Here is a 24,178-nt window from a genome sequence, read left to right on the forward strand (position 1 = left end):
CCCACTTTGAGAACCACTGATCTACAGTGTGAGCCCGTAATGTGGGGATGATTGTGAAATCACTCATTCAGCAAGTTGCGAACTTTTTGAGAACTGCTTCTTCTCCCTTTTCACAACAATCTATGCCTATTCTGGTTTTCCATTCAGACTACTGTTTTTCTTCTCTACATGACTTTATGCTCTTTGTTCTCACCACCATGGTAATAGGACATTTTTTTGTCTCCTAAATTGTCCGTTTACTGTATGAGACCCTGTAAACTTGCTCTTTTCCCCCTGACCTCTACTGCTTCTCCCTCACAAATCTTAGACTCAAAGAAACATTTCAAACATAGAAATTAGTTCTGATTTAAAATTTTAATTAAAATACAGATTTACCCACAGATTAAAAACAGAAGGGAAAAAAAGCAAAATGGAGCTACAATCAGGCACCAAAGATTACATGTTTTTGTTTTGTCATATATTAACAATTGCAATAACGCAACAATAACATTCATTATTAAGCTATTTTCTTGTACATTTTCTGAATTACATCATTAGCATGATGTCCTTTTGCAATATATGTGAGTAAAAACAGGCTCATCAAAGATATTCACTGACACTCTTCCTGCACATCAAAAGCTGCTTGAGTGTGTGTGTGTCCCTTACATATACACAGACACACACACAGACACACACCGGCACACCCACCCACCCACACCCACACCCAACCACACACACACACAAAACCCTTGTTTAAAAATGCCCAAAGAGATAGTGACACAAAAGGCAGGAGCAGGAGAAAAAGGCAGTAGAAGGTTTACTGTGTGTGTTTATACATGAGTGTGTGTATGAGCTGTTGTCTGTGCATTTCTTTATAAAATCAGTGTGATCACACAATCAGATCCTTAAAGCGACAAAAATAACTAGTAGACAAAGAGTAAGGGTGACACATCTATAGCACATCCACACAACAAAAACATGTGTGGCACAGAGTTAAGACAACCCACCAGTGGTAGTGGGTGTAACTTCATGAAATATTCTGGCACTTGTCATTTGTTATGTGATTGGCATGTATAGAAGACAGCTTTTCATTCCCACAGCAGTAGTGCATCAGAAAAAGTTTGATAAACACAGGAGACAGGATGATGCCACATAAAAAATTCTCTACATGTTGAATATCATAGTCCCCTGCTGTAGCCATTTATGGAGGTCTCAAAGTGCTTTAGGCAATGGATTCCCAACTCATGCCATGGAGGCCCATCGCTCTGCAATGTTTCCCTACTGCCTACAACACCTGATCCAGTGTGTTGTGAGCAGGAAAACTTGAAATTGTGTTGGGCAGTTAGCCTCCAGGACCGGAGCAGAGAACCCCTGTTTTAGACCTTGTTTTAAAGTTGTTTAAAGGTCATACTCGTTTGAAGGTGGGGAAAATCACATCATGTTTAATAAAGCGGCTTTAAAGTTTGTTTTCTTGCATAATAATACCTGTTATCACAAATAAGTTAACATTGGTCGGCTTTATTAATGTGTCAGCCACCTTACTGAAACCTTGTTCATACCACAAACGTGAGTTTTCGAACAGATTACTGTACAGGCTGGAAAAACACGTAGCAGCAATAAAGCTATATCAGGCAAATGATGTAAAACAGTTTCTAGCATTATAAGCATAATAATAAATAATATCTAAAGAAATAGAGAAAGTATATACATGAAGAATATTGGCAGATCTTTGTAGAGAATTTTGACCTGGGAAATCCTGGCCTCCATTACCTGGTGATGCATTATGTGAATCCACTGCACCATTGACATAGTATATCTGAAGGTTGACTGTGTAATACGGCTCCTTTAATCTTTAATTTAGATCATTCAGTCCCACAGTAAATTTGTAATGAATCCAGTCTAGGGAACTAAAGAGATGTGAGGCCCAGAATATTCTAACAGGGGATAAAGAGGCCCTGATTAAGACAGTCAGAGGACAAAAGACATACACCCATGCACACACTCGCTCTCACATCCACACATACATACACACAAGATTGTGGTTATATATTTCCTTAGTTCTACTTCATTGCCATTGGAAATAGGAATTTATCCTTATGCTGATAAGGGTTCATGCAAGACACAAAGAAAACTAGAAACAAAGATAAAATGGAAACAAACATGTCTTTGCTTCCTCCTTACCCTGAAATAAGTTTAGCTAAATGAAATATGACTGTAAGCTTGTTTGGCATAATGCGCATGGTGGAAATATGAACTATACAGCATTTGCCTGTGATGGTTTCTATGGATTGTAAACAGATCCAGCTTTAGACATCAACAATTGTCCCCCTACATTTTTAAGCCCCCTATATCCTTCATGTACTCTCCATATCTTCCCGGTCCTATTGGTTTTGGCTCTAGCGGATGTACACGTCTCTGTTCCACTCCTCCTGGTTTTGGTTGCGGCCTACCGTGGTCTCACCAGCCTCTACGTCTTGACAGTAGCGCTCCCTCAGGTGGGCCCGCCCACGGTGATGCTGATTGGTCATTGGCGGTGCTAGGTTGAGGTTCTCTTGATCTGGTTCGGCCCCCTCATCCTCCCAGGATGCCTGTCGTGGGGCGTGGTGGGCAGGGTTTAACCGGCTGCGACAGGATTCTGGTTCCTCGTATGGATCTGTTTCCATGTCATCTGTGTAGGCCGAGTCGCGACTGCCCTGTGTTTCCGAATCAAATGTGTCCTGTCGTGATAAGCCACGCCCCCCGGCTTGTAACTGACTACGTGAAGTGCGCAGCGGCTGCTTGCCGCTCAGCTCGGTCTGATAGTCCTGGGGGCAGGCCCGTTCCACAACGGACCCCTCCCTCTTTGGCTCACTGTGCACGAGAAATGGACCCTGTGCCAAGCAACGCCCCCAAATCACACAGTCCGGCCAATCAGCATGCAGAAACACAAACAAAGGAGAGCAAGCAGGAGGTTAGTACAAGAGTTAAAGTTTGAGATCAAATGTCAAATATATTAAAACATCACAATCCCCACATACACTAGCATGCTGTGTTTTTAAATTAAAAAAAAAACAAAACTTTTTAATCCAATGACTCTAAAGAGCCATTTATAGACAATAAATTACAAATAAAATTGTCCTCAGGTCCCCAGTGAAATGTAATATACAATCCTAAGCAACAATCTTTACTCGGCCTTCTTTATACAGGTTGATTATGGGGAATTGAATAAGGCCATTTAATGTGTATTTTTAAGCAGGAATGAACAAAGTACTTAAAGTGCAGTAGAAGGGGCTCTGTGTACAATTAGCCATTACTTCTTGTAAACAAATGTTTGCACCTACAAGATCACGCCTTTGGTTAGTTTGCACCATGTATAACAAAATCTCTATCTTATCTGAAATGTTTCGACACATTTGGCATGAGAGACTGGATGGTAAAGGATTTTGGCCGTTATAGTGACAATATTTAATATTTCAAACATAAAAGAACTGTATTTTAAAAAGATAATATTTATTTTCTATGTTACATTGACTTTGTCAGGTACCAAATGACTAATAGAGACTACTGAAGATATTACTTGGTAAGAGTTACCCTTTATTTAGTTTAGGGTGTAAAGGTTTACAATAAATAGATGAAAAGCTAAGCAAAACAGTCTCTCCCTACTAATGTACTCTAACATTTTGTTTTGGTTAGGTGTATATTGTTTAACTAGTCACAAGATTAGTAATATGACTTGTTCGTGCACTTCACATGGCTGGAATACCCAAGAACAATTACATCAGCAGAAAAAAAGTGTAGCTTTACCAACCTTATATCTGACAAAAATGTAACTAATTAATTAAAATTAAAATTAAAATTTGACCTTTAAAGCTGACAAATTACAAATAATACTCTCTGGCTCTTGTAATCTCTGGCTTTTGATATTACCTGATCTGTTTTTCTTTTTATTCTAGTATTTGTTATTTACTTTGTTGTATGCTTTTGTAGTTATTTTAATTTTGTACAGCACTTTCGTCAACCTTGGTTGTTTTTAAATGTGCTTTATAAATAAACATTGATTGATTGCTTGAATACATTTGACTAATCTGAAATAACTCGCTGTCTGATATACAGTGGACTTTAAAGGATGTAAAAGCCATTATTTCAAGATCAAATAGTGCATTATTTTGGGAGTAGGGATCCATTTATTCAGCCATAAAAAGATGCACAGGCACAGAAACACACAAGGTCATTACTGTCCCCTTGTGGCCAGTATTTGTGAAACATGACTGGTGTGGAGAGAGAATTTCACTTTTTTGCCTTTATTGTTTTTCCTTATACATAACCGTTACATGCTAGGAGCTAGGATCAGAGTCTTCATAGTCACCTGATCTCTTGCCAAAGTGTACATTTGTGTTCTCAAAGTACATGTATACGTGTATGATTTTCTAATTTGAACCAACATAGTGTTTGGAAGTGATGTGTTGGGGCTAGATGTATAGGATCACATCAGGCATCCTTTATCAGACGATTGACTTATATCTCGCTGCCATGACGACAGCTCTACTGTCTCCTTGACAACTGTTAAGGTGGAGACTGGGCATAGGGCTTTGTTCAAACTGCAGTCAAAACACACATGGTAATTAAACTAGGGTAAGCAATATTAGCATCCACATGCAGATCAGACTGAAAGTGTGGTGTTAATAAGGTAAAGAGGTAAGTACGTTTTGTAAGGCTGATGCCATGGCAATTTGGAAAGGGGTTGGGATGGAGTCTATGTTTCCTAGGCAGCAAAAGAACATTGAAGAGTGCTTTGGAGGGGCAGAGAGATGAGAATTTATTGTTGTGTGTATATGTGCATGTATGTGGGGGTGCAGAATGGGCAATAAGTGCATATTGATTGCAGGACTACATAGTAGTTCAGTCTTTTTTTTGTGTGTGTTGGTGGAGGGGTATATATAGGTGAAATCCCGTGAATTTCAAATGAAAGGGAGCACAGGTAATTATGATTGCACTTTTAGATTCCTAACTGTCAAGCAGCTAACTGTACTTTGATCAGTGTGTATGTTTCTTCATGCCACTGAGGAAGAGACTGCTTCTCTGACATCTCCTCACAGCTGTGTTTTATGCCTCTCAACCCTTGTTAAAGGGCGTGTTCCTCCTCTTGGCCCTCCTTCACAGGGTTAGAGCCATCCAGGAGCTCCAGGTTACGGCGGAGCGAGGTGAGCACCTGTACCTGCAGGTTGGAGACGGGCTCAGGTGAAGCAGCAAGTGCTGCCGTGGCCATGGTGCGGTTCAGAAGTGGGTTTGGGGGGTTGCTGCTTGGAGGGTGTGTGGCCTTCCAGTATGCCTCCAAATAATCCGCCAGGTGTTCACATGCGTCCTCCAGCTGGTTCTCGTCTAATATGATGTCAAAGAGCTCCTGAGTAAGAGAGAATTTTTTTTTTTGTGAGAAGCAGAAAAAAACAAGTATGATGTATGTTGTACAAACAGACAGATAAGTACAAATACTTACAGGGGGACACTGTGCTAGTTTGTCTGCTGCCACCATCTGAACATTGAGATGTTTGGCCTGAGATTTACCTCTGGACTTTATCAGCCTTTGCAATACCTTAAAAAATGTAGGTACATAGAAATAAGGAGAGAAAGGAACAAAAAACATAATGAAACATAAAAATGTATAACGCACTGACATAGAATGCTTCAGTTTTTGTTTGTGTTTGATTGTAGATGAGTGAAGTGTGAATACCTTTGGAGAGGCAATCTTAATGTAAACTATTATAGGTGCCAGTGATGTTTTGGCAAGTTGAGATGGATGGTTAATGGTGTCGGCATCCAGAGCCACCAGCTGCAAGGTCCGAGCCAACTCAAAGATTCTCTCTATTTCACTCTGCACCTCGGCTAAGAGAGATAAGGAGATTTAATTTTTTTTTTTTTTTCGCTCAAACACACTCACACTCACAAACGCACACACTCACACTCACAAACGCGCACACACACACACACACACACACACACATAAGTTAATCAAACAAAAGGTCAAAAACATTTTAGTGGGTAAAAGTGGTAGTGGTATCCATATCAGACAAAAACACTTTTTATCATAGAGAGAAACATACAGTATCTACTTTGTATGACCCATACATTTAGAAACGCAAAAGTAGTGCCATGTTAGTATCATGCACATGGAGGTTATTATGGTCTGTTAGATCAGAGGCTCCAGATGCTGTCCTCAGGGACACACAGCACTGCCACATCTAGCTGTTCTTACATCCAACACAACTGAGCCAATATTGTTCAGTTGCGTTGGTTACAGATGTTAACGAAAACCAAACTTTCAGTATGTTGGTTACAGTGTGTATATGAGTTCTATGTTTATATATTTAAGAAGCTTAAGAACAGATATCTACATTTAATCAAACTGAATACTCATGGCAAGTAGAGCTAAATGTGCATACTCTATACTTCCATAGTATTACCTTTTGAGCAGATGACACTAATTATCTCTTAATGATTTCTATATAGTTCTACACATGTTGCAGGCATGGTTTTAAATTCAGTCTTAGGAAAAGTATGTATCATATTTAGCAAAAGTACAAAAAATTTAGCACAAGTGATACAAACGTTTTTTTTCCCCCCCTGTACTTAAAACCACAGAAACATTATTAGAGGATTTGTGGGAGCAAAACAAAATACAAAAAGGTGTACAGTATGGACCCTTTAGTTATTTCACTTTCAGGTCAAGCATGCAATAGACAGTTTCAGAGCCTCAAATAAAGTATAAGGAGAAAATTGTTAAGTGATGTGGATGGGCAAGGGATGAGGTCAGAGGAGAGATGAAAGAGATGAGAAGATACGTACCCAGTACGTCTGAGGTGGAGAGAGAAGGAAGGTGGAAGGGGAAGTGGGTGTGACGGAAAAAGAGACGTGCGTGGAGAGGGCCGGAAAGAAAGAATGAAAAAGAAAGAAGAAGCCAATCAGGCACAACAGCTCACAAGGAAATGTTTCAGAGAATGTTCAGGACACACTGATAGAATGTCCACAAAGCAACCACGAAACAGCCTGGAAACAGTGAAAAAGGCTTTAAGAGAAAATAAGCATATGCGTCACTGGTCGAATTACCATATAGACATTAACAGACACTTTTTTTTTTGTCTGGTATGTTATGCCATTTGTGTGTGTGTTTATTGTACCCAAACTGGATCTGGTGCTGGAACGCTCAATGATGGTGTGTTTGCTGGGATTGTTCAGGACAGAACGCTTGGCAAGGGAGATATCTGCTGTGACCCGCGTGATGGATATTCTGCAAAACACAGCAGCCAATAGTATTATTTATTTAGAGTATTATTTTATAAAGTTTTCATACTGCTTCATATCATGCTATCTATAAGGCGTAACATCACCATAATATTTAATAACAAATAACATCTCCTTACATAACCAGAATATTGCATAACAAATAACATTTAATTACATAACCAGAATATTTAGGGAATCCATAAACTTTGCCACTTACCTGCCCTCAAACTTATGTTTCAGGAAGTCAAACAGAGCTTTCTGCATCATATCAGTTACCTGAAAATTATTACACAATGAATAAGCAGAAAGTAGCAGACAGGGTGAAATCCTTCATCCCTTATAACTTAATTGCATCAAGAACCAAATTTACATCAATGTCATTTATGTCTTCTCCAACCATTGCTATCAAGTATTTTTGCTTTGTGACCTGATTATTTGGATACAGTTAATTACAGTTAATTAGAGCAAGCTTGTAACAATAACACAAACCATTCATTTCTAATAAAGCTGGATGAACTGTAGCACCTCAGTGGGCTGAATGATGTATGTCCCTACCTCATAGCCTTTGAGTGATGGCCCGACTAGGATGATGGGTCTCATAGAAGGCACCACATCATAGGGAGGAACATGTTCCATCTGATGGATTACACACACACACACACACACACACACACACACACACACACACACACACAGATCATCACATGACAGATCATTTATGATTTATTATGCTTTTGGCGGTGAAGAAGGGTACCAGAGTTTTAGGCAGCCACTCATAGGCTTTAAATTTTTTCTGAAGTTCTGTTACCAAAAACTGCATCAGAGGCGAAATCTGAATCAGTTCAGTAGTTACTCAGTAGTTGAATGTGGTACTTTTGGAAGGAGCAATGTCTAATTTGTTTTGATTTCTAAGGAGGACCTTTCTAGCAATAACCAGATATCTAGCAATAACTTTCTGTACTAGCTCAACTGGAAGCCGAGTTCATTCAGGTAACGTGGCAAGAACATTCTTCCTAGGAACAGCATTCTTCTTGGCATTCAAATACACCCACAGAGTTTACAATAAACCCTTCCAACTTCAGAGATTAAAATCTGGTTTCAATTTTGTATTCTTTTGTATATGTTGCTCAAGATAGTAACCCAATTAACTGGCTGTGTTCAGGAAACAACCAAGAAATTCTGCTGAATTTCCAAAAATGTCTTACTAGATTATTTCCTGTTTCCCCAGAACCCAGGAACCAAATCGAAAGTTGTTTCATTTACCAGTAACAATAGTACTCTGATACATTTTATTTTAAGGATAGTTTTCTTAAGGGAGTTCAAAGGTAAATGTTTTATTGCATATGTATGCACATAATGCAATTTCATACAGTAATAATTACAGTATAAAATTGTCATGTAGTGCATATAACATGCACATACAATGGCCTTATAACACATTCCATATTTATGGAATTTACGGAATGTGTTAGCATACTAGTTATTATTAAGTTATTATTTTCCCTCACATTTATTACACCTTGCAATCACTGTTATGACAACTTACAACTTTGGCACAGGAATCCTTTCTAACTAAACCTTTGACAAGGATGTATATAAGGATTTAACCAGCCTAGTGTAGCTACATATTTTTTTCAAAATACTGCTGCCTTGTCCTTTTTATGGGTCTCACAATGTAAAAAGAAAATTGAGTTTTAAAAAATGTAATCACATTTTTAAAAAGCTATATGCAATATTGGGTATGCTCAGTTAGCCTACCTAACATGTTGAAAAACAGCACTGAGATAAATCACTCATTGATTGTTTCCAGTGTAATTGTTTCATAGTGAGTCACACAAAGCTGTTGGCTCTTAGGAAGTGAAAAATGTTTGGAATCAGTTGAATTATGTGGGCTGGGAAAGTGCTTGTTTTGTCCAAAATGGGAAGACAACGTCGTGGACATTCAGTGTTATCAAATGGATAAGGATCCAATACGCTTTGCTATAACAGGAGATTAACGCACATGTGGTTGTCTAAAATGAGACGTAAATGTTAACTTTAATTGCTCTGATGACTCACCGACTTCTGTTTCTGTTTGGCTGGGCCGCCTAGCATTCCATACACACCAAGAGAGAGCGAGCAAACACAAACAAAGAAATAAAGAGAAGCACAATGCAGGTGATGCCATTACAAGCTGTTAATACATTCAGAAAAGATATGTGTTAGAAATCTATATCATGCTAGCATGTTACCAAAACCTGGGGGGAAAGCACTGTGAGACACAGGAAGTGATAAGAAACAGGAATTGTGAAAATCTTGCAAAGGAGATATTAGTTTAGAACTGACTTAAGGGTATTAGCTTGAAATGGTGAGTGGTATTTCCTGATGCACTCTGGCTTGATAACTATCACTATGGTTACCTTCTTAAAGAAGGGCAGACGAGGTATATTGCCCTGAGGGGATGTGACACTGCTGGCCACACCCTTACGGTCCCGGGCATCAACATGCTCCGCCTCCTCAACATCCGATGTATCATCATAAAGTGCTGACATATCAGCTATACAGGGGACCGAAACAATTGGGAGGCGAAGGGGGATTTGGTAAACAGGTGGAGAAATAGAGACAGAGGAAGAAAGGAAGGCAGAAATGATATCAGGGACAGAACAAAAGTGATGGCAGAAGGAGGAAAAACAGCAACATAATGTACACTAGGTGTAGAATTTGAGTTTAAAAATATGGACAAGAACAGAGATAGAGGCTAAGAAAAATGTCGAGTTACAGATAGAATTTCTGTATAAAAAGATATAACACAATACCCAACTTAAAAAAGGCATAACTGGAGAGAACATAAATTGTGAAATGGGAGAAAAATGTAGAAGTAGAGTAAGATGTAGACAGACGGTAAGAGGAAGAAGTAGGGCATAGTGAGCTAGAAAATGGTCAGAACCCCAAGACTGCCGTAAATATTTGTTTGGAAGGTGTAACTACTGCTGGTGAAGAAGGGTCAAGTCTGGTGTATCAGCACAGAAGCCCTAAACTACACTTCCATTTCATGTTTGCACATACCTGTTCCAGGTGGAGTGGGCCTACGAGTTCCTGAGGCAACATCCAGACTGGAGCTCCCACCAGATTTACTGATAGAAGAAAGAAATATACTCTTAGTTAACAAACTAGTGACTGAACGTGTTGAAGGACACTTAATATTAATATTTTTTATAGTGGCTTATCAATGCTGTGCCCATGAACTGAGTGAAGTATGCTGACTATTAAAATATACAGTACTATGAATGAAAGTTGTTGGTTGCTATGTTGGGATGCAATTGGCTGCTGGTTGTCATGCATATTTTAACTAGGTTAAAAGTTGCTGTGGTGTTGTGACAGATACCTGGAACTTAAGCGGTTCTGTCTACTCCTCTGCTCCTGTAGCTGACGAGTGCTTTCCAGCTTTACTGGACTGGGGATGAAACCCACCTCACAACCTTCCTTCACTAAACGTCCTATCCACCAGTTATTATTATATTTCTGTTAGTAGAAACACACACACACACACACACACACACACACATTACCTTAATAACTTTTGCCACACCTTTGGACAGACCTACATATACAGTATGCAGTAGGTATTCAGTTCTCAGTGAAAGTGAAAATCTGGTGTTCATATCATATTTTGGAAACAAACTACCAAATATAACTCATAGACTGTTTAAATTGCAGACAAGAAAATATATTTGTTGACAACGCAATATAATTGTTCATAGCAGGGAACCACGCCAAAGAGAAAATGGGCGTGTGACCACTCAGGGATCACAGCTGGTGTGCACCGTGTCATCTTGCCTATATTCATCATTGATCTTCTGCACATTTTCTCTTTAAACACCATCCGATCTCTGCGTTAGCCTGATATCTGAGTAGTCAACCCCCTGGCATCATTTTAATAAAAATCAAATCAATTTTACAATTTTACCTTGAATACAATTGGTTCATAAAGGGAAAGAGAGGATCTGATTTCATTGCATGCCTAATCACACCTCATAACAATGTATTTATTCAAATCGAACCCTTTTACATTAGTGCCACCCTTGGTCATATTACCATGGTTACAATGGTCATGAAGATACCAAAAATATACAATGTGCTGGACTTATGTCTTGTTTTTGCATTTTGCCATGATCAAAAAATACATCCCAAAGACTACAGTTGATACTTGGGATGCCAATGTTTACAAATATTAATTTAATATAAGTTTGACTTCCAGTAGAACTGCATTAAAAATATTGTAGTATAGTTTAATATAACAAATAAGCAGAAAGCTTATTAATACACAAGATTTGATACAGACTTCTGTGATGGCAGTATATTAGAAATGACAAGGATATACAGGCGATGTCACCCCAGACGAGAAGCGGAACTGACCTCTTTGATATGCAGGAAATCTTTGGCTTCAAATGAGATGGCCATGCCCTGCACTGGAACATCATCATTAGGACCCGGGTTATAACCAACATTAGTCCTCACAGCAAATGCAACTGGCTTCGTCTAAGGCAGAAATTCAGAGAATAATAATAAACAAAATCTGAATGAATAAGGTGCTAAACAGTATGATGGAGTAGATATGAGTGATAATAGTGTCTGAATCTACTATAATGTTGAATTTAAAAATAAATAAATAAATAAATCTCTTTGGAGTACAGAGTGTCTTTTCTGAAAATTAAATCCAAATTATTTCCTTCAAAAATAATAGTCTGAGTGTTTGGACCCTGCCAGTTAAATTGAATTATTCAAAGACAGAGTAAAACTGAATGAAGCTAAACAAGAGGTGAAATATTTTGAACGCTAAATGGCATGCTTTTAAGTACTACTGAAAGGATGTTGTTGGTAAATCCACTCCATATGATTTAACAGGTAAACTGTATCAGATGAAGAAGTCAATTTAGATGGCACATGGGATAGAGATTAATGGCACATTCAGTGGAGAGAAAGCTGGAAGAGCAAAAAGGACAACAGGAACGACAAAAAAAAAGGAATGGGAGAAAAAAAGAAGAAATAAGGACACACACCTTAGCTTTCTCAAGGGTTGCCAGAGCCTGTCTATCTGCCTCTTTTCTCAGGGCCTCTGGATCCTCCTCCAGAGACACGTCAGAGTCTGAGGGACGACTGGTGTAGGAGTCTGCTGAACCCTGAGTAAGAAAAGGTGAAAGAGGAGGCGGAGGGACATAAGAGGAACATTCAGTCCTGTACATTCAAGCAAAGTATTTTTTAAATTATTATTACAGATTCATATATCACACGAAATCAGCAGAAAGGTCATTTAATCAGAAATCTGAACCATATTGCAAAGCATAACAATCTAACAAAGTGACCCCTTAGATTACTCTCTACCATCCTTAAAATATATTAATAATCTACCAATTAGCTCTCTATTCAATTGTTTAGCAGTTTCCCCTACAAGATTAGCTCAGCCTTTTGTCCTGACTGGTAGCTCATATTTTATATGCAGTTCTATCACAGCTGCAAGGCGGTCAGAATGTGGGCAGACTTATAAAGTGCTGCCGGCAGTGTTTTATTCCCTGGAGTGAAGCGCTTCTTTCAAAAGTTGAAAGAAGTTAAACTTTTCAGAAAAACTCTGCGAAAGCTGTTTTTTTCCCCGCCCGACCAAACAGGTCGCAGCTCAGGAGACAAGCGAAACAACTTAGATGGGCAGGGGAGGGTAGACCGTCAGTGAGAAAATTAGTGAGAAAATATCATCAGAGATACTTATATAATCAGAGATACTTCAACTTTGTTTTAACTTTACAGTACTCTCCTACTCTTGATTCTCTGCCTCCAAGCAGCCTCATCCTTATTATAATTACTATAATTCATCTTCAATAATCACTTCATCCTGGTCAGGGTAGCACTGGATCTACCTGGGATCACTGGGCATGAGGTGGGACCACACACCCACACACACACACACACACACACACACACACACACACAGACATATTCACCACCTACTAGCATGTTTTTGGGAGGTAGGAGGAAACCAGACAACCCAGAGAAAACCCATACGGACATATAAACTCAGTAACATGAGCTCAAATTTGAATGATTATTAATGATAAATGTAGTTTAGATAGCTAGCTAAACTATCTTCAATCAGATTTAATTCAGACACAGAGATGTTAATGTTATAAAGTGCCTGAAAATGCACTTCAGGCTATGTAATTCGTATGTAAGTATGATTCTCTGTCCTTGTTATCAGAAGGTATTCAGTAAACAGGAAATTATAATAATTTCCAAAAATAATCTGCACGATTAAAACATAGCCATAATTTTCTTTTGTACATATTACCTAGTCCTCATTCTCCTTCACAGGTACATAATATTGAGCTGTTTCTAAAGGTTTTCAATGCAGCAGTATAGATCATGTTGGTTATCTTTATATAAGCCACCCACGCTTCTCTTTTCCCTGTTAACTTCTTTTCCCCTTTTTTTATCTCTTGCTGTTGTCAGGTGTCAGGCACACTCTAAACCGTGGGAGGTGCAGACAGGCATGAAGATAGCTGCAAAGACTGTGAGCTAGAGTGAGTGCCTTGAGGTTTAAATAGAGGTGAGAATTCATCATGATGACATATGTCAAATGAAATGTTGATAAATTATTCATAGCAAAACAGAACCACACACACAGCACTTACTAAATAGTATAATAAATATGGCAGGATATATTATTTGCTATCTGAACACACACTGCTTGCATCCACTCGACTACATGCAAATTTTGAGGCAAGACTCATTAAAAAGGAGAAGAAAGGCTCTTCTGCCAGGTATGTTCATCAGGTGAAACCGGTCAAAGAGACATCTTACTGATTAAGTAGCATTTTACCCTTGCTCCTACAAATACACTGGTGGGTTTATCCAGTCCATACAGGATTTTTTTTTGTGATTGTTATGGCCAAAAATGCTTGATTTTGCTGTTGTTTTTTTTTTTCAAAATTTGTTGTTTTTGGGGTTTTTTGTTTGTGGAGAAATACTATAATTGGTAAAATTGCAATTACACAAAATTGTTTTGTACGGTCTTTCACAGTGATGTTTGCTGGTCTGCTTTTAGCTGTACTCATGACGTCACATGATGGGTCTGGGCCAAATCTGTGGAAAATCGACGGTAATTTTAAAACATCACAAGCTCCTTTTTCGCACAATTGCAAAATCCTGGAGGGACTGGTTTTAAACAACTGAAAATTAGGCAATTAGCTTTAAAGCAAGCCTGACACATGAGTTATAGTCTTCAACCTGGTGCAGTTATCTAGCCAAGGTACAGAAATTTTAACAAATAAATTTACAAATACTAATTTGAATACATAATTTAACACAAGCTCTTAAAATGTGTACTGATAATGAGCTGGCCTTGTAATTAGGAGATATGTGTTCAAGTTCTGTAATAGCCTTTGTATTCATTTAGGTTTGAACATTAAGTTAGTTCAACTTAATTTACTGGTCTATGGCTGAGGAAAACCATGCTGTTAGTACAAATTCTTGTTATGGTAGTCTGAAAATAACACAATTATCTTGGGATTATTGAAAAGGATCCATGCAAATTATTACCTCAACTTCTAAGTCGATCCAATGAATTACTTTTTAATAAATGACTAAAAGACTAATAATCCATCGTATGGAATATGGGGGCAATATGCTCTGTCACGTTAGTGGTAATGGGTCAGTTGGTAAAACTTTCTATGAAGGTCATATTTATACCAAACTATAAACACATTCATATCATGTTATAATTCATTCATAATGCATTATACACATTGTTACAATTATTTATGAAAATACAATGTGCATTATATCTATTATTATGCATTATGAATTGTAATCATGATGTATTATAAGTAGGGTTCATAACACATTATATCACCAATACCAAAGAAACTGAGCTCCCCTTTGTATAGTGCATCACAAACCTGTTGATTATTTTCTTTAATAAAGAATATTTTTTATACTAGAGAAATTATATTACAATACTTTACAACTTCTGAATGTCAGTGTGTTTATGACAGAACACTAACAAAACCGAGGCTAACTTTCTTTGGTATTGGCATTGGTGTTATAAAGACTGCTTGCAATGTATTCTGTTAACAATTTTAATGCATTATCAACATTACTATAGACACTAATGTTTTTTCATAAATAATGCCAATGTGCAGAATGTCTAAGAATGCATTATAACATGTTATGAATGCAGTCGTAAGTCATTATACATACGGCCTTCATAGAAAGCGTTACTGGTAATTTAATAGCAAGCTTAAGCTCTTTAGATAATAGTAATCCTACTAAAAATGCATAATCTGTATTAGGATTTGACTCTAAATAAGACAATTACTGATCACTGAAGTCCTTGCCTAGCCATCCTGGTGACGTTGTAAAACCATAACTGTTTCCTAAGGGGAAAAAAATCCTTAAAACTTGTTAAAATTATGAAAGCAAATAATGATTTTTAGAATTTAAACTTATAGTATGAAAAAAGTATAGGAACAGACTTAATATTTGGTTGCATATCCCTTGCTTGCAATAACTGCATCAAGCCAGTGACCCACTGACGTCACCAAACTGTTGGTTTCTTCTTTTGTGATGCTTTTCCAGATTTGTACTGCAGCTTCTTTCAGTTGTTTGTTTTGGGGGGTTTCTTCCTTCAGCCTCCTCTTCAGGAGGTGAAATGCTGCTCAACTAGGTTAAGGTCTGGTGATTGACTTGGTCAGTCTAAATCGTCTACATTTTTCCCTTTATGAAGTCCTCTGTTGTGTTGGCAGTGTGTTTCAGGTCCGAGCTTCTCAACGTTTTGTAACTAAAGCCCCCCAAAGCCTCCCCTATCATCATAAGGTTTGACTAAAAGGTCGCTAGATTTGTTGCTCTGCGCTTTTTTTTTTTTTTGCAAAAAAGTCGCTAAAGGGGTCTGAAAAGTCGCTAAGTTGGCAACACTGGTCTGCACTGACAACTAGATAAAAGGCAGGCTAAGCTCCACCTCTCCACAGCAAAAAGAAAATACAGAGGGAGATGGAATGAAGGGTTTTTCATTTATGCACATTCTATTTGAAAAGCAATAAAATACACAGAGTACCCAAATGATGCCCTGTCTGTGTTTTTTTTTTCTTGAAAACAATTTGCACCCCCCTTCCATGTTGAGAACCACTGTTTTAGGTCATTGTCTTGCTGCATGATAAAGTTCCTCTCAATTAGATTAGATGCATTTCTCTGTAAATTGGCAGACAGAATGTTTTTGTAAACTAATGAATTAATTCTGTTGCTACCATCATGAGTTACATCATCAATAAAGATTAGTGATCCTGTTCCAGAAGCAACCATGCAAGCCCAAGACATGACACTACCTCCACTCTACAAATTGGCTTTTCCATCACTTTGGTAGACCTTAATCTTGGTTTCAGAACTTTTGTGGCTCATTTCTGTATTTCTTTGTGATTTCCAATCTGGCTTTCTGTTTCTTACTGCATATGAGTGCAGTAAGGCTCTTGAGGTATGGCTTCTATATTTCTGCTCTCAAATCTTCTTTGAACAGTGGATTTTGATACCATCACCCCTGCCTTGTGGAGGTTGGTGCTTAAGTCACTGACTGTTGTTTTGGGGTTTTTATTCATAGCTCTCACAATGATTCTGTCATCAACTATTGTTGTATTCCTTGGCAGGCTTGTTTGATGTCTGGTTGTTAGTACACCAGTGGTTTCTTTCCTTTTTGGTACATTCCAAGCTGTTGTTTTGTTATGCCCAATGCTTGGGCAACAGCTTTGATAGATTTTCCCATTTTTCAGCTTCAAAATGGCGAAACCCAGGGCTCAAACCAAGAGTAGACAAATAGAGTAGACTAGAAAATTTATAAATCTACAATTTACATACTGAATATATATATTTCTGTAAACCTGCTTTGTAACAATGTCCATTGTAAAAAGCGCAATACAAATAAGAATTTAATTGAAAAGACATTCTTTGCAGTTGCATTTATATAGCACTTTTCTAGACACTCAAAGCACTTTACATAGTATGGTGGGGGGAAATCTCCTCAACCACCACCAGTGTGTCGCATCTACCTGTATGATGCGACGGCAGCCATAGCGCACCAGAAGGCCACCACGCACCAGCTATTAGTGAAGAGGAGAGAGTGATGTAGCCAATTCAGAGATGGGGATTATTAGGGGGCTATGATAGAGAAGGGCCAATGGGGGAATTTTGCCAGAAAATCGTGGTATACCTCTACTCTTTTACAATAAGTGTCCTGGGATTTTTAATGACCACAGAGAGTCAGGAGCTCAGTTTATATATATACATATTAAACAAAATACCCTTCCACCATGTATCCTTTCTTATTCACACATTTTTTTCTCCTTACACATGCTATTTAAATATATCCAGGCCCTACAAATAGCAGCTTTAGCACTTCATTTCACCAACCACCATCTCTTCACACTAGCAAATGCCTTCCACGAATCCAGCAGAGTCAGTGTGAAGACTGAAGAAAGGAGTGAGAAAGAAGGAATTGAAAGATAGTCTGCGAAAAAAGGAAACTGACTGTAGATTTGTTCTACAGTTCTACATGTTATGCACCCTACTCATAATGCAGCATGATAACAACACACACACACACACACACACAGACACAGACAAAATTATTATGGGAAAACCCCAGTGAACACCTGACTTTCTATTTTGGTAAATCAAAGTGGGGGTAGAAGTCAGGATGTGATTTTAAAAAAAGGAAAAATCTCAGGGTAAAATTTAGTTTAGAATTTAAATTCATAATTAAATACATAATTTGCCTCTGTACTATACTGAACTATTATCACCTCTACCATATATAATATAATATAATATAAACTGGGGTATTGAGAAGGGCAATTAGTATCCAGCACATTTTAATTGCCCTTCTCAATATCCTATTTTATAGAATGACTATAAGGTAAAAATATTAAAAGCTGTTGATTTTGTTGATTACAAACAATGCAATGTAAAGCCAGTTTACACTCTGGGTATTTGTGGTGCAGCTCTTAGGCTGTACGCAAATTTAAATTTCTAATTAAGCCTTCATCAAAAACTGCTCAAGGCTGGTCATTCTAAAGACGTGCATGAAGTAAGCATACATAACAAATTGGGCTACTCTTTTAGGAGACAGTATATTAAATATTTGCGTTAAGGATTCCATTTTAATGTGACAAGCAAACACAATGCAAAGGCTAGGGACAATCTTTTCAGGGATTTTAAATTAAATACTCTTTTTGACTGTCACATGAGAGCCATGGGTTCTTCTGAAAGTTCATGAAGGTTTCACATAATAAACACATGTTTTTCACTGAACCATCAGTGACACTACTCTCAAATTTAGCTGCTGGATATCACTCCAGAACAAAGTCCATTTAATGCATACAACATTGAAATGGAAAAGAGAAAATACTAAATTAAAATAAGAGCTTGTGAACCTCTTTGACTAGGAGCTTAAGAGAGAGAGAGAGAGAGAGAGAGAGAGAGAGAGAGGGGAAAAAGGGAAGACAGATACAGTATGTGCCAAGACACAGTCTGATTATACTGATCATCTATTACGTCTGATCTGAACTCTCAATGGCACAGCCAGTCATTTGCTATTCTGCACCAGTTTCCGTGTAATTCCCAGAAATAGCATTTTACCAAGCCATCAAAACAGGCAGCAATCTTCTAATATACAGCCATTATTATGCCAGAAATTCAAATTTCACACACTTCACCCTTTCACGTCTATGCTTAAAGCTATCATCATATCAGAATGATCACAGATGTCCAAACACAATATTAATACGAACACTTGCACTTGCACATCCGTAATATATGCTTAAAATGTTCAAATTTAGAGTGGCAATAAAATGAAATAAAATACAAAACAAAATTCAAGTTCACCATTCTTCACACAAGTAAATAAATGAACAGATTACAAATGAAAATTATCATGACATTGCACTTAATATAAATTACACATTAATGACAGGTTATCAAGCTATGGAAAATCTGAGATTTTCAGCACAGAACCAGTTGAAGCCTATCATGAGCACATGGCCTATAACATGGACTTCATCTAATGTATGTATGTATGTATGTATGTATGTATGTGTGTATGTATGTGGGTGTGTTTTTGTGTGTGTGTGTGTGTGTGTGTGTGTGTGTGTGTGTGTGTGTGTGTGTGTGTCTGAGCAACTGGTGCCTGTGGGGTCCCTGTGCAGAGCTGAAGGTCTAATTTAAACCCACAGGGCCAATGCAGCTGCCCAGCCCAAAATGGAATCACACACACCAGAGAACGATAGAGGCCATGAGAAAGAGGAAATAGACAACAATAACTTTTCAAACGTGAATCCTGGCCACTTCTTGGAAACCATATCTCAGATATCGAGCCATATTAAAAACCATATGCACACACCCACACACACTGAATCATTTCCAGATCTTTCTTACCACTATGGGCCTGTGAATCCGTTCATTTGTCTCCATGGCACTCTTTCCTTGCCACGGCAGCCCTGATTCACGCCCAGACGTCCGAGTCCAATCCAAATGTAATATGTGTATCACAGAAGGGTATGTGTGTGAGTGTATGTCCAAAAGGTTTTAAGTGTGTTGGAGAGTAGGGCCAAAAGCTCTGCTAACCTCAAGCCCCCAACCCACATTCCTCTTCTGTCTTTCTCCTTCTCTCTCTCTATCTCTCTCGCTCACTCGCTCTCTCTCTCTCTCTCTCTCTCTCTCTCTCGCTATCACACACACATGCACACACACACACACAGAGAACTGGAACCTGAACTCAGTTCAGGGATAGAGATGGGGGGGGGGGGGGTCGGATTGCAGGACTTGTGCTACATTTGCAAACTGGGGGTTAAATTTAGCTGTCACAGGCAGGGGCAGAACTCTCTCCCTCTCTCTCCCTGTCTCTTTCTCTCTCTCTCACCCCTCTCTCTCAAATTTAGCAGTGGTATGAGGTGGTGTGTAGCAAAATGTGACTGGGAATGCAGTTGTCAGCCCGTAGGGTGCATGTGTATGTGTGCGTGGAGTGGCGGGTTAGAAGGAGGAAGTGAGAAAACACTCATTTTCAGTGTCTCTCATGACAAATTGACACCTGACGGTGATGTATACTATTCTATGACCAACACGAACTCTCCTACTCAAATGTTCTCTCAGTAGTCTGACTCACAGAGTCATAAAATAAAATTACTACACTGCTAAAACATTACCTCTCAGGTGGAGTAGTAGTCTTACCACTCGTGTTTTTCAAACTACTACTACAAAACAGACACAAATATGGAAATATCTTCTATAAGAACACATACAATTCTTTCTAAATTTGTCCAAAATTGGGGACTTACTGTCCTGCAGCAGTCCATGAAGCATATCCTGAGGATGTTACAATAGTTCATGATCAACGACTATTAAAGTTGTTATAGTTTTTACAATTATTATTCATTCATCATAATTAAAGGTCTATTAACAAAACCAATAACATAGATAACTGATTTGTGATTTCACTATAATATTAAATATTTAAAAAAAATGAATAAAATTCACATTCTGTTCATATGCTATGAAACATGAAATATTTAAATTTACATTTTAACGCAGTCTAACTGTGGGTTTTGGTTCTGTGTGTGAAAAGTTATAGAATAAAAAGCTATAAATTGTTTAAATACATGACTATGGTGGCTACACATTTGCACAATAATGTGCCTAATATGTGAATAATTGGATAATTAAAAAAAAAATAAAAATCAATCTGTGCTAATTTCTAGATGTCTTTTTTATAGAGAATTACATAGAAAATGCCGCCTACTTAATCTCTCAAATGAGGTAGGGAAGACATTCTGAAGTGTCCATGATAACAGTACTGAATATTGCATAATATTGTAAAACCAACCATCAACACAACACATTCATAGAAAGCATGTTTAGTAGATGGGTCACTAATAAGGGTACAAATGCATGAAATGTACCCTGAGCGAGAAGGACATAACATATAAACTATGCTTGGTGCGATTAAATATGCCTTTGGGATCTCCCATTTTTAAATACACACAAGTATGAACGCTGTTGTTAACACTATGAGAGAACATTTCTCACATTCGTTCTCTGCTTCTCAAAATAAGTCCCGTCTACCGCTTGGGTAGTCTCACTTGTTTTCTTGTCCTTTTTTGCCATCTTTCAGCCTAACTGTTTGTGTCTATCCATCTGTTTTTCTGCCATCTCTTTCAACATTCAAGACTTCAGTGTGTTGCCTGAGACACCTCCTGGTGGGTGTAAATGTGCCAGAGAAGTAAATATTACACCACAGTTAAGGGTATGCATTCGGGATAATTATCAAATAGGGATGTTTTGATATGCTGGAATGATGGTATTTAATGATAAGGAAATCTGACCTAGTTATATTGTTGGTGTTATGTAGACAGGTATTAATTATATCATCGTATAAATACGTGATATCCAAGTGTGGACACTGAAATATAATACAGGAAAGAAAACAGCGCAATCTTTTAAAGAACAAACATACCGGGCAAAAATAATTGTATGTCTACACTGTTTTGATGAGTCCATTTAAAAATATTCTAGCAATATTTAATCAAATAATTAATATAAAATATTATTATTAAATACTGTTATTTTTATTTAACGGTTCATTATTTTGAGTAAATTGTTGTAAGTAAATAAAGATATACCATAAACCATGATACTGTGCTGTGTAGTTATTATTGTACTTTTTTTTTATTATGTACTTTTTATATGCTTCATCCTAGACACAACAATATTACCAACAGGATAATGTCATGATACATTACCAACAGGTTATATTTAATGTAAAAATGTTTTTATGTAACGGACAGTCAAAAAAAGCACTTCACTGCATGTCATACTGTGTACGGTTGTGTATGTGATAGATCAAATTTTAATTTTAATCATTTTCCATTTTGTTTCTTTTTAAATTGTTTAAATTTTTTGTAATGTTTTAATAAAAACAGCATTAGACAACAATTTTTTTTGTCTATGGCATGGCTGTTTCACTCATGTATTCCAATTTTAACCTCAACAAACTACATATCATGACACATAGTGTGTATCAAGTATCATGATACAATAATTTTGAATTATAGGGAGAGGAAACCAAAGTACCTGGAGGAAACCCCTGAAGCACGGGGAGAATATGCAAACTCGGCACACACAGGGCCACGGCGTGAATCGAACCCTCAACCCTGGAGATGTACTAACTAAAGAGATTTGAAGGTCTTATGACTTTCTTGGCAAAAAGATAATAGGTAAAGTTCAGGAAACCTTAATACACACAAAACATTTTCCCTCCATTCTTTGATCACACACTGGCCATAAACTAGAAGGTAATTGTTTGGTATCAGCTGACATAATATTTGGTTTTACAGCTGCTGGTTAAAGGCTATAATTATTCAACAGCCTGTCCTTTATCTATCTCTTTACAATAACCTGTACCATTGAATAGGTGTGTGTGTGTGTGTGTGTGTGTGTGTGTGTGTGTGTGTGTGTGGACAAGTGTCCCCACAAGGATACAAATATCTGACAGTCTTGATTTTGTGGGGACATTTTATTCTTTTGGCTACTGAGGTTATGGTTAGGGTCAGCTTCACGAGCAGCATAACATTAATAAGTTACATTCATCATTTTATCAATGGAAGGTCCTCACAAGGATAGTAAGACAACTCTGTGTGTGTGTGTGAGAGAGAGAGGGAGACAGAGAGAGAGACACAGAGAAAGAGAGAGACAGAGAGAGAGCGAGCGAGAGAGAGAGAGAGAGAGAGAGAGAGAGAGAGAGAGAGAGAGAGTGTTTAATTGTGATGTATAACCCAGGCTGTTTTGGGTGCCCAGAGACTTCCATGTTATATTCATGGCTCATTGCATACACACACACACACATACACACACACACACACACACACGCATGCACGCACACACACACACACACACACACACACACACACACACACACACACCAACTTCATTTCCCTTTGGCACTTCCTACAGAACAGCATGGGGGAGGCCCTGTCACCATGGCAACCTGGGCCTATATAGCAGCACTACTGTGAGTGTGTTCAGCTCTGTGTACAGACGTGGGTGTGTATTAGACCAAGGCCTACACGGTGTTTTTTCTAGGCCGTTTGCTGCCAAAGATGGGGGAGCCACATGTACATACAGTGCACATGCACTGACACAGATCATGAAAATCAATATCCATTGTCATTGTTTATCCACATAATAGAACGTTTCAGGTCTTATGCAGGAAGATCTCCACAACCCTGAATATACACTGACACTGAATAGAGCCTTCTCATATCTCTAAAGTTCCGTCAATTTCATATTAGATTTATATTAATCTACAGTATCTACATCTGACAAGAAATGCATAAAACACATATGGCTGCTCTAGAGTTACATATTACAGGCAGATCCTATATCACACTGTTGTGCAAAATGTCAGACACTTTGGCCATCACAGAAGGTAAACATCGTACAGGTACCTTACATATAATCAGATTTTAAAAAATGGCATACATGATAACAGGTAGTTCCACATGTAAAACCTTTTTATAAATATTACAGAAATTCTCCATTTGGTGATCGAGTGTGAATCATCTGCAGAATGCTGCTAAGACATCTGGCTATTTGACAGACGTTGTGACATTTAATATGAACTCTATGCATACATCGTGGTGATGTTAGTGACTTAAGCAGCACAACGTTAAGGCAGACTTGAGACAGTCTATTACCGACGTGTATCAGCCAAGGTTACGTCCTAAGCCACACACTAAACAACATATCATTTTAACGTACAACGGAGACATAAACATATACACTATCACTATCATAGACATGTGCCCTATCAGTTTAGTGTGAGACTATTTATTCCTAGCTAAAGCTTTTCTCTTCACTGTATTGTGTGAACAGTAAAATC

The 24,178-nt window shown here is 38.0% G+C and overlaps 1 protein-coding gene across 5 annotated transcripts in view; it reads right to left on the reverse strand.

Annotated features, from left to right (window-relative positions):
- Nucleotides 1-339: 339 nt before the first annotated feature.
- The window catches only part of cacnb1 (calcium channel, voltage-dependent, beta 1 subunit), a 35,523-nt gene continuing 11,684 nt past the window's right edge, over nt 340-24,178 (reverse strand). Inside the window, exons 1-13 of one of the 5 annotated variants that reach the window (XM_053614993.1) lie at nt 19,681-19,934; nt 12,276-12,395; nt 11,632-11,754; nt 10,601-10,737; nt 10,282-10,349; nt 9,636-9,772; nt 7,792-7,872; nt 7,454-7,512; nt 7,131-7,240; nt 5,687-5,838; nt 5,453-5,548; nt 5,168-5,359; nt 340-2,849 (exon numbers count right to left, since the gene is read on the reverse strand). In XM_053614993.1, the coding sequence (XP_053470968.1) occupies nt 2,376-2,849; nt 5,168-5,359; nt 5,453-5,548; nt 5,687-5,838; nt 7,131-7,240; nt 7,454-7,512; nt 7,792-7,872; nt 9,636-9,772; nt 10,282-10,349; nt 10,601-10,737; nt 11,632-11,754; nt 12,276-12,395; nt 19,681-19,716 (1,785 nt within the window). In that variant the 5' untranslated portion in view covers nt 19,717-19,934 and the 3' untranslated portion in view covers nt 340-2,375. Of the gene's footprint in view, nt 2,850-5,167; nt 5,360-5,452; nt 5,549-5,686; nt 5,839-7,130; nt 7,241-7,453; nt 7,513-7,791; nt 7,873-9,294; nt 9,324-9,635; nt 9,773-10,281; nt 10,350-10,600; nt 10,738-11,631; nt 11,755-12,275; nt 12,396-19,680; nt 19,935-24,178 lie in introns of those variants that run through there. The other 4 variants (XM_053614985.1, XM_053614976.1, XM_053614967.1 and 1 more) reach the window with 4 other exon arrangements.

Source organism: Ictalurus furcatus, chromosome 2 (assembly GCF_023375685.1).
Source record: "Ictalurus furcatus strain D&B chromosome 2, Billie_1.0, whole genome shotgun sequence".
NCBI lineage: Eukaryota > Metazoa > Chordata > Actinopteri > Siluriformes > Ictaluridae > Ictalurus > Ictalurus furcatus.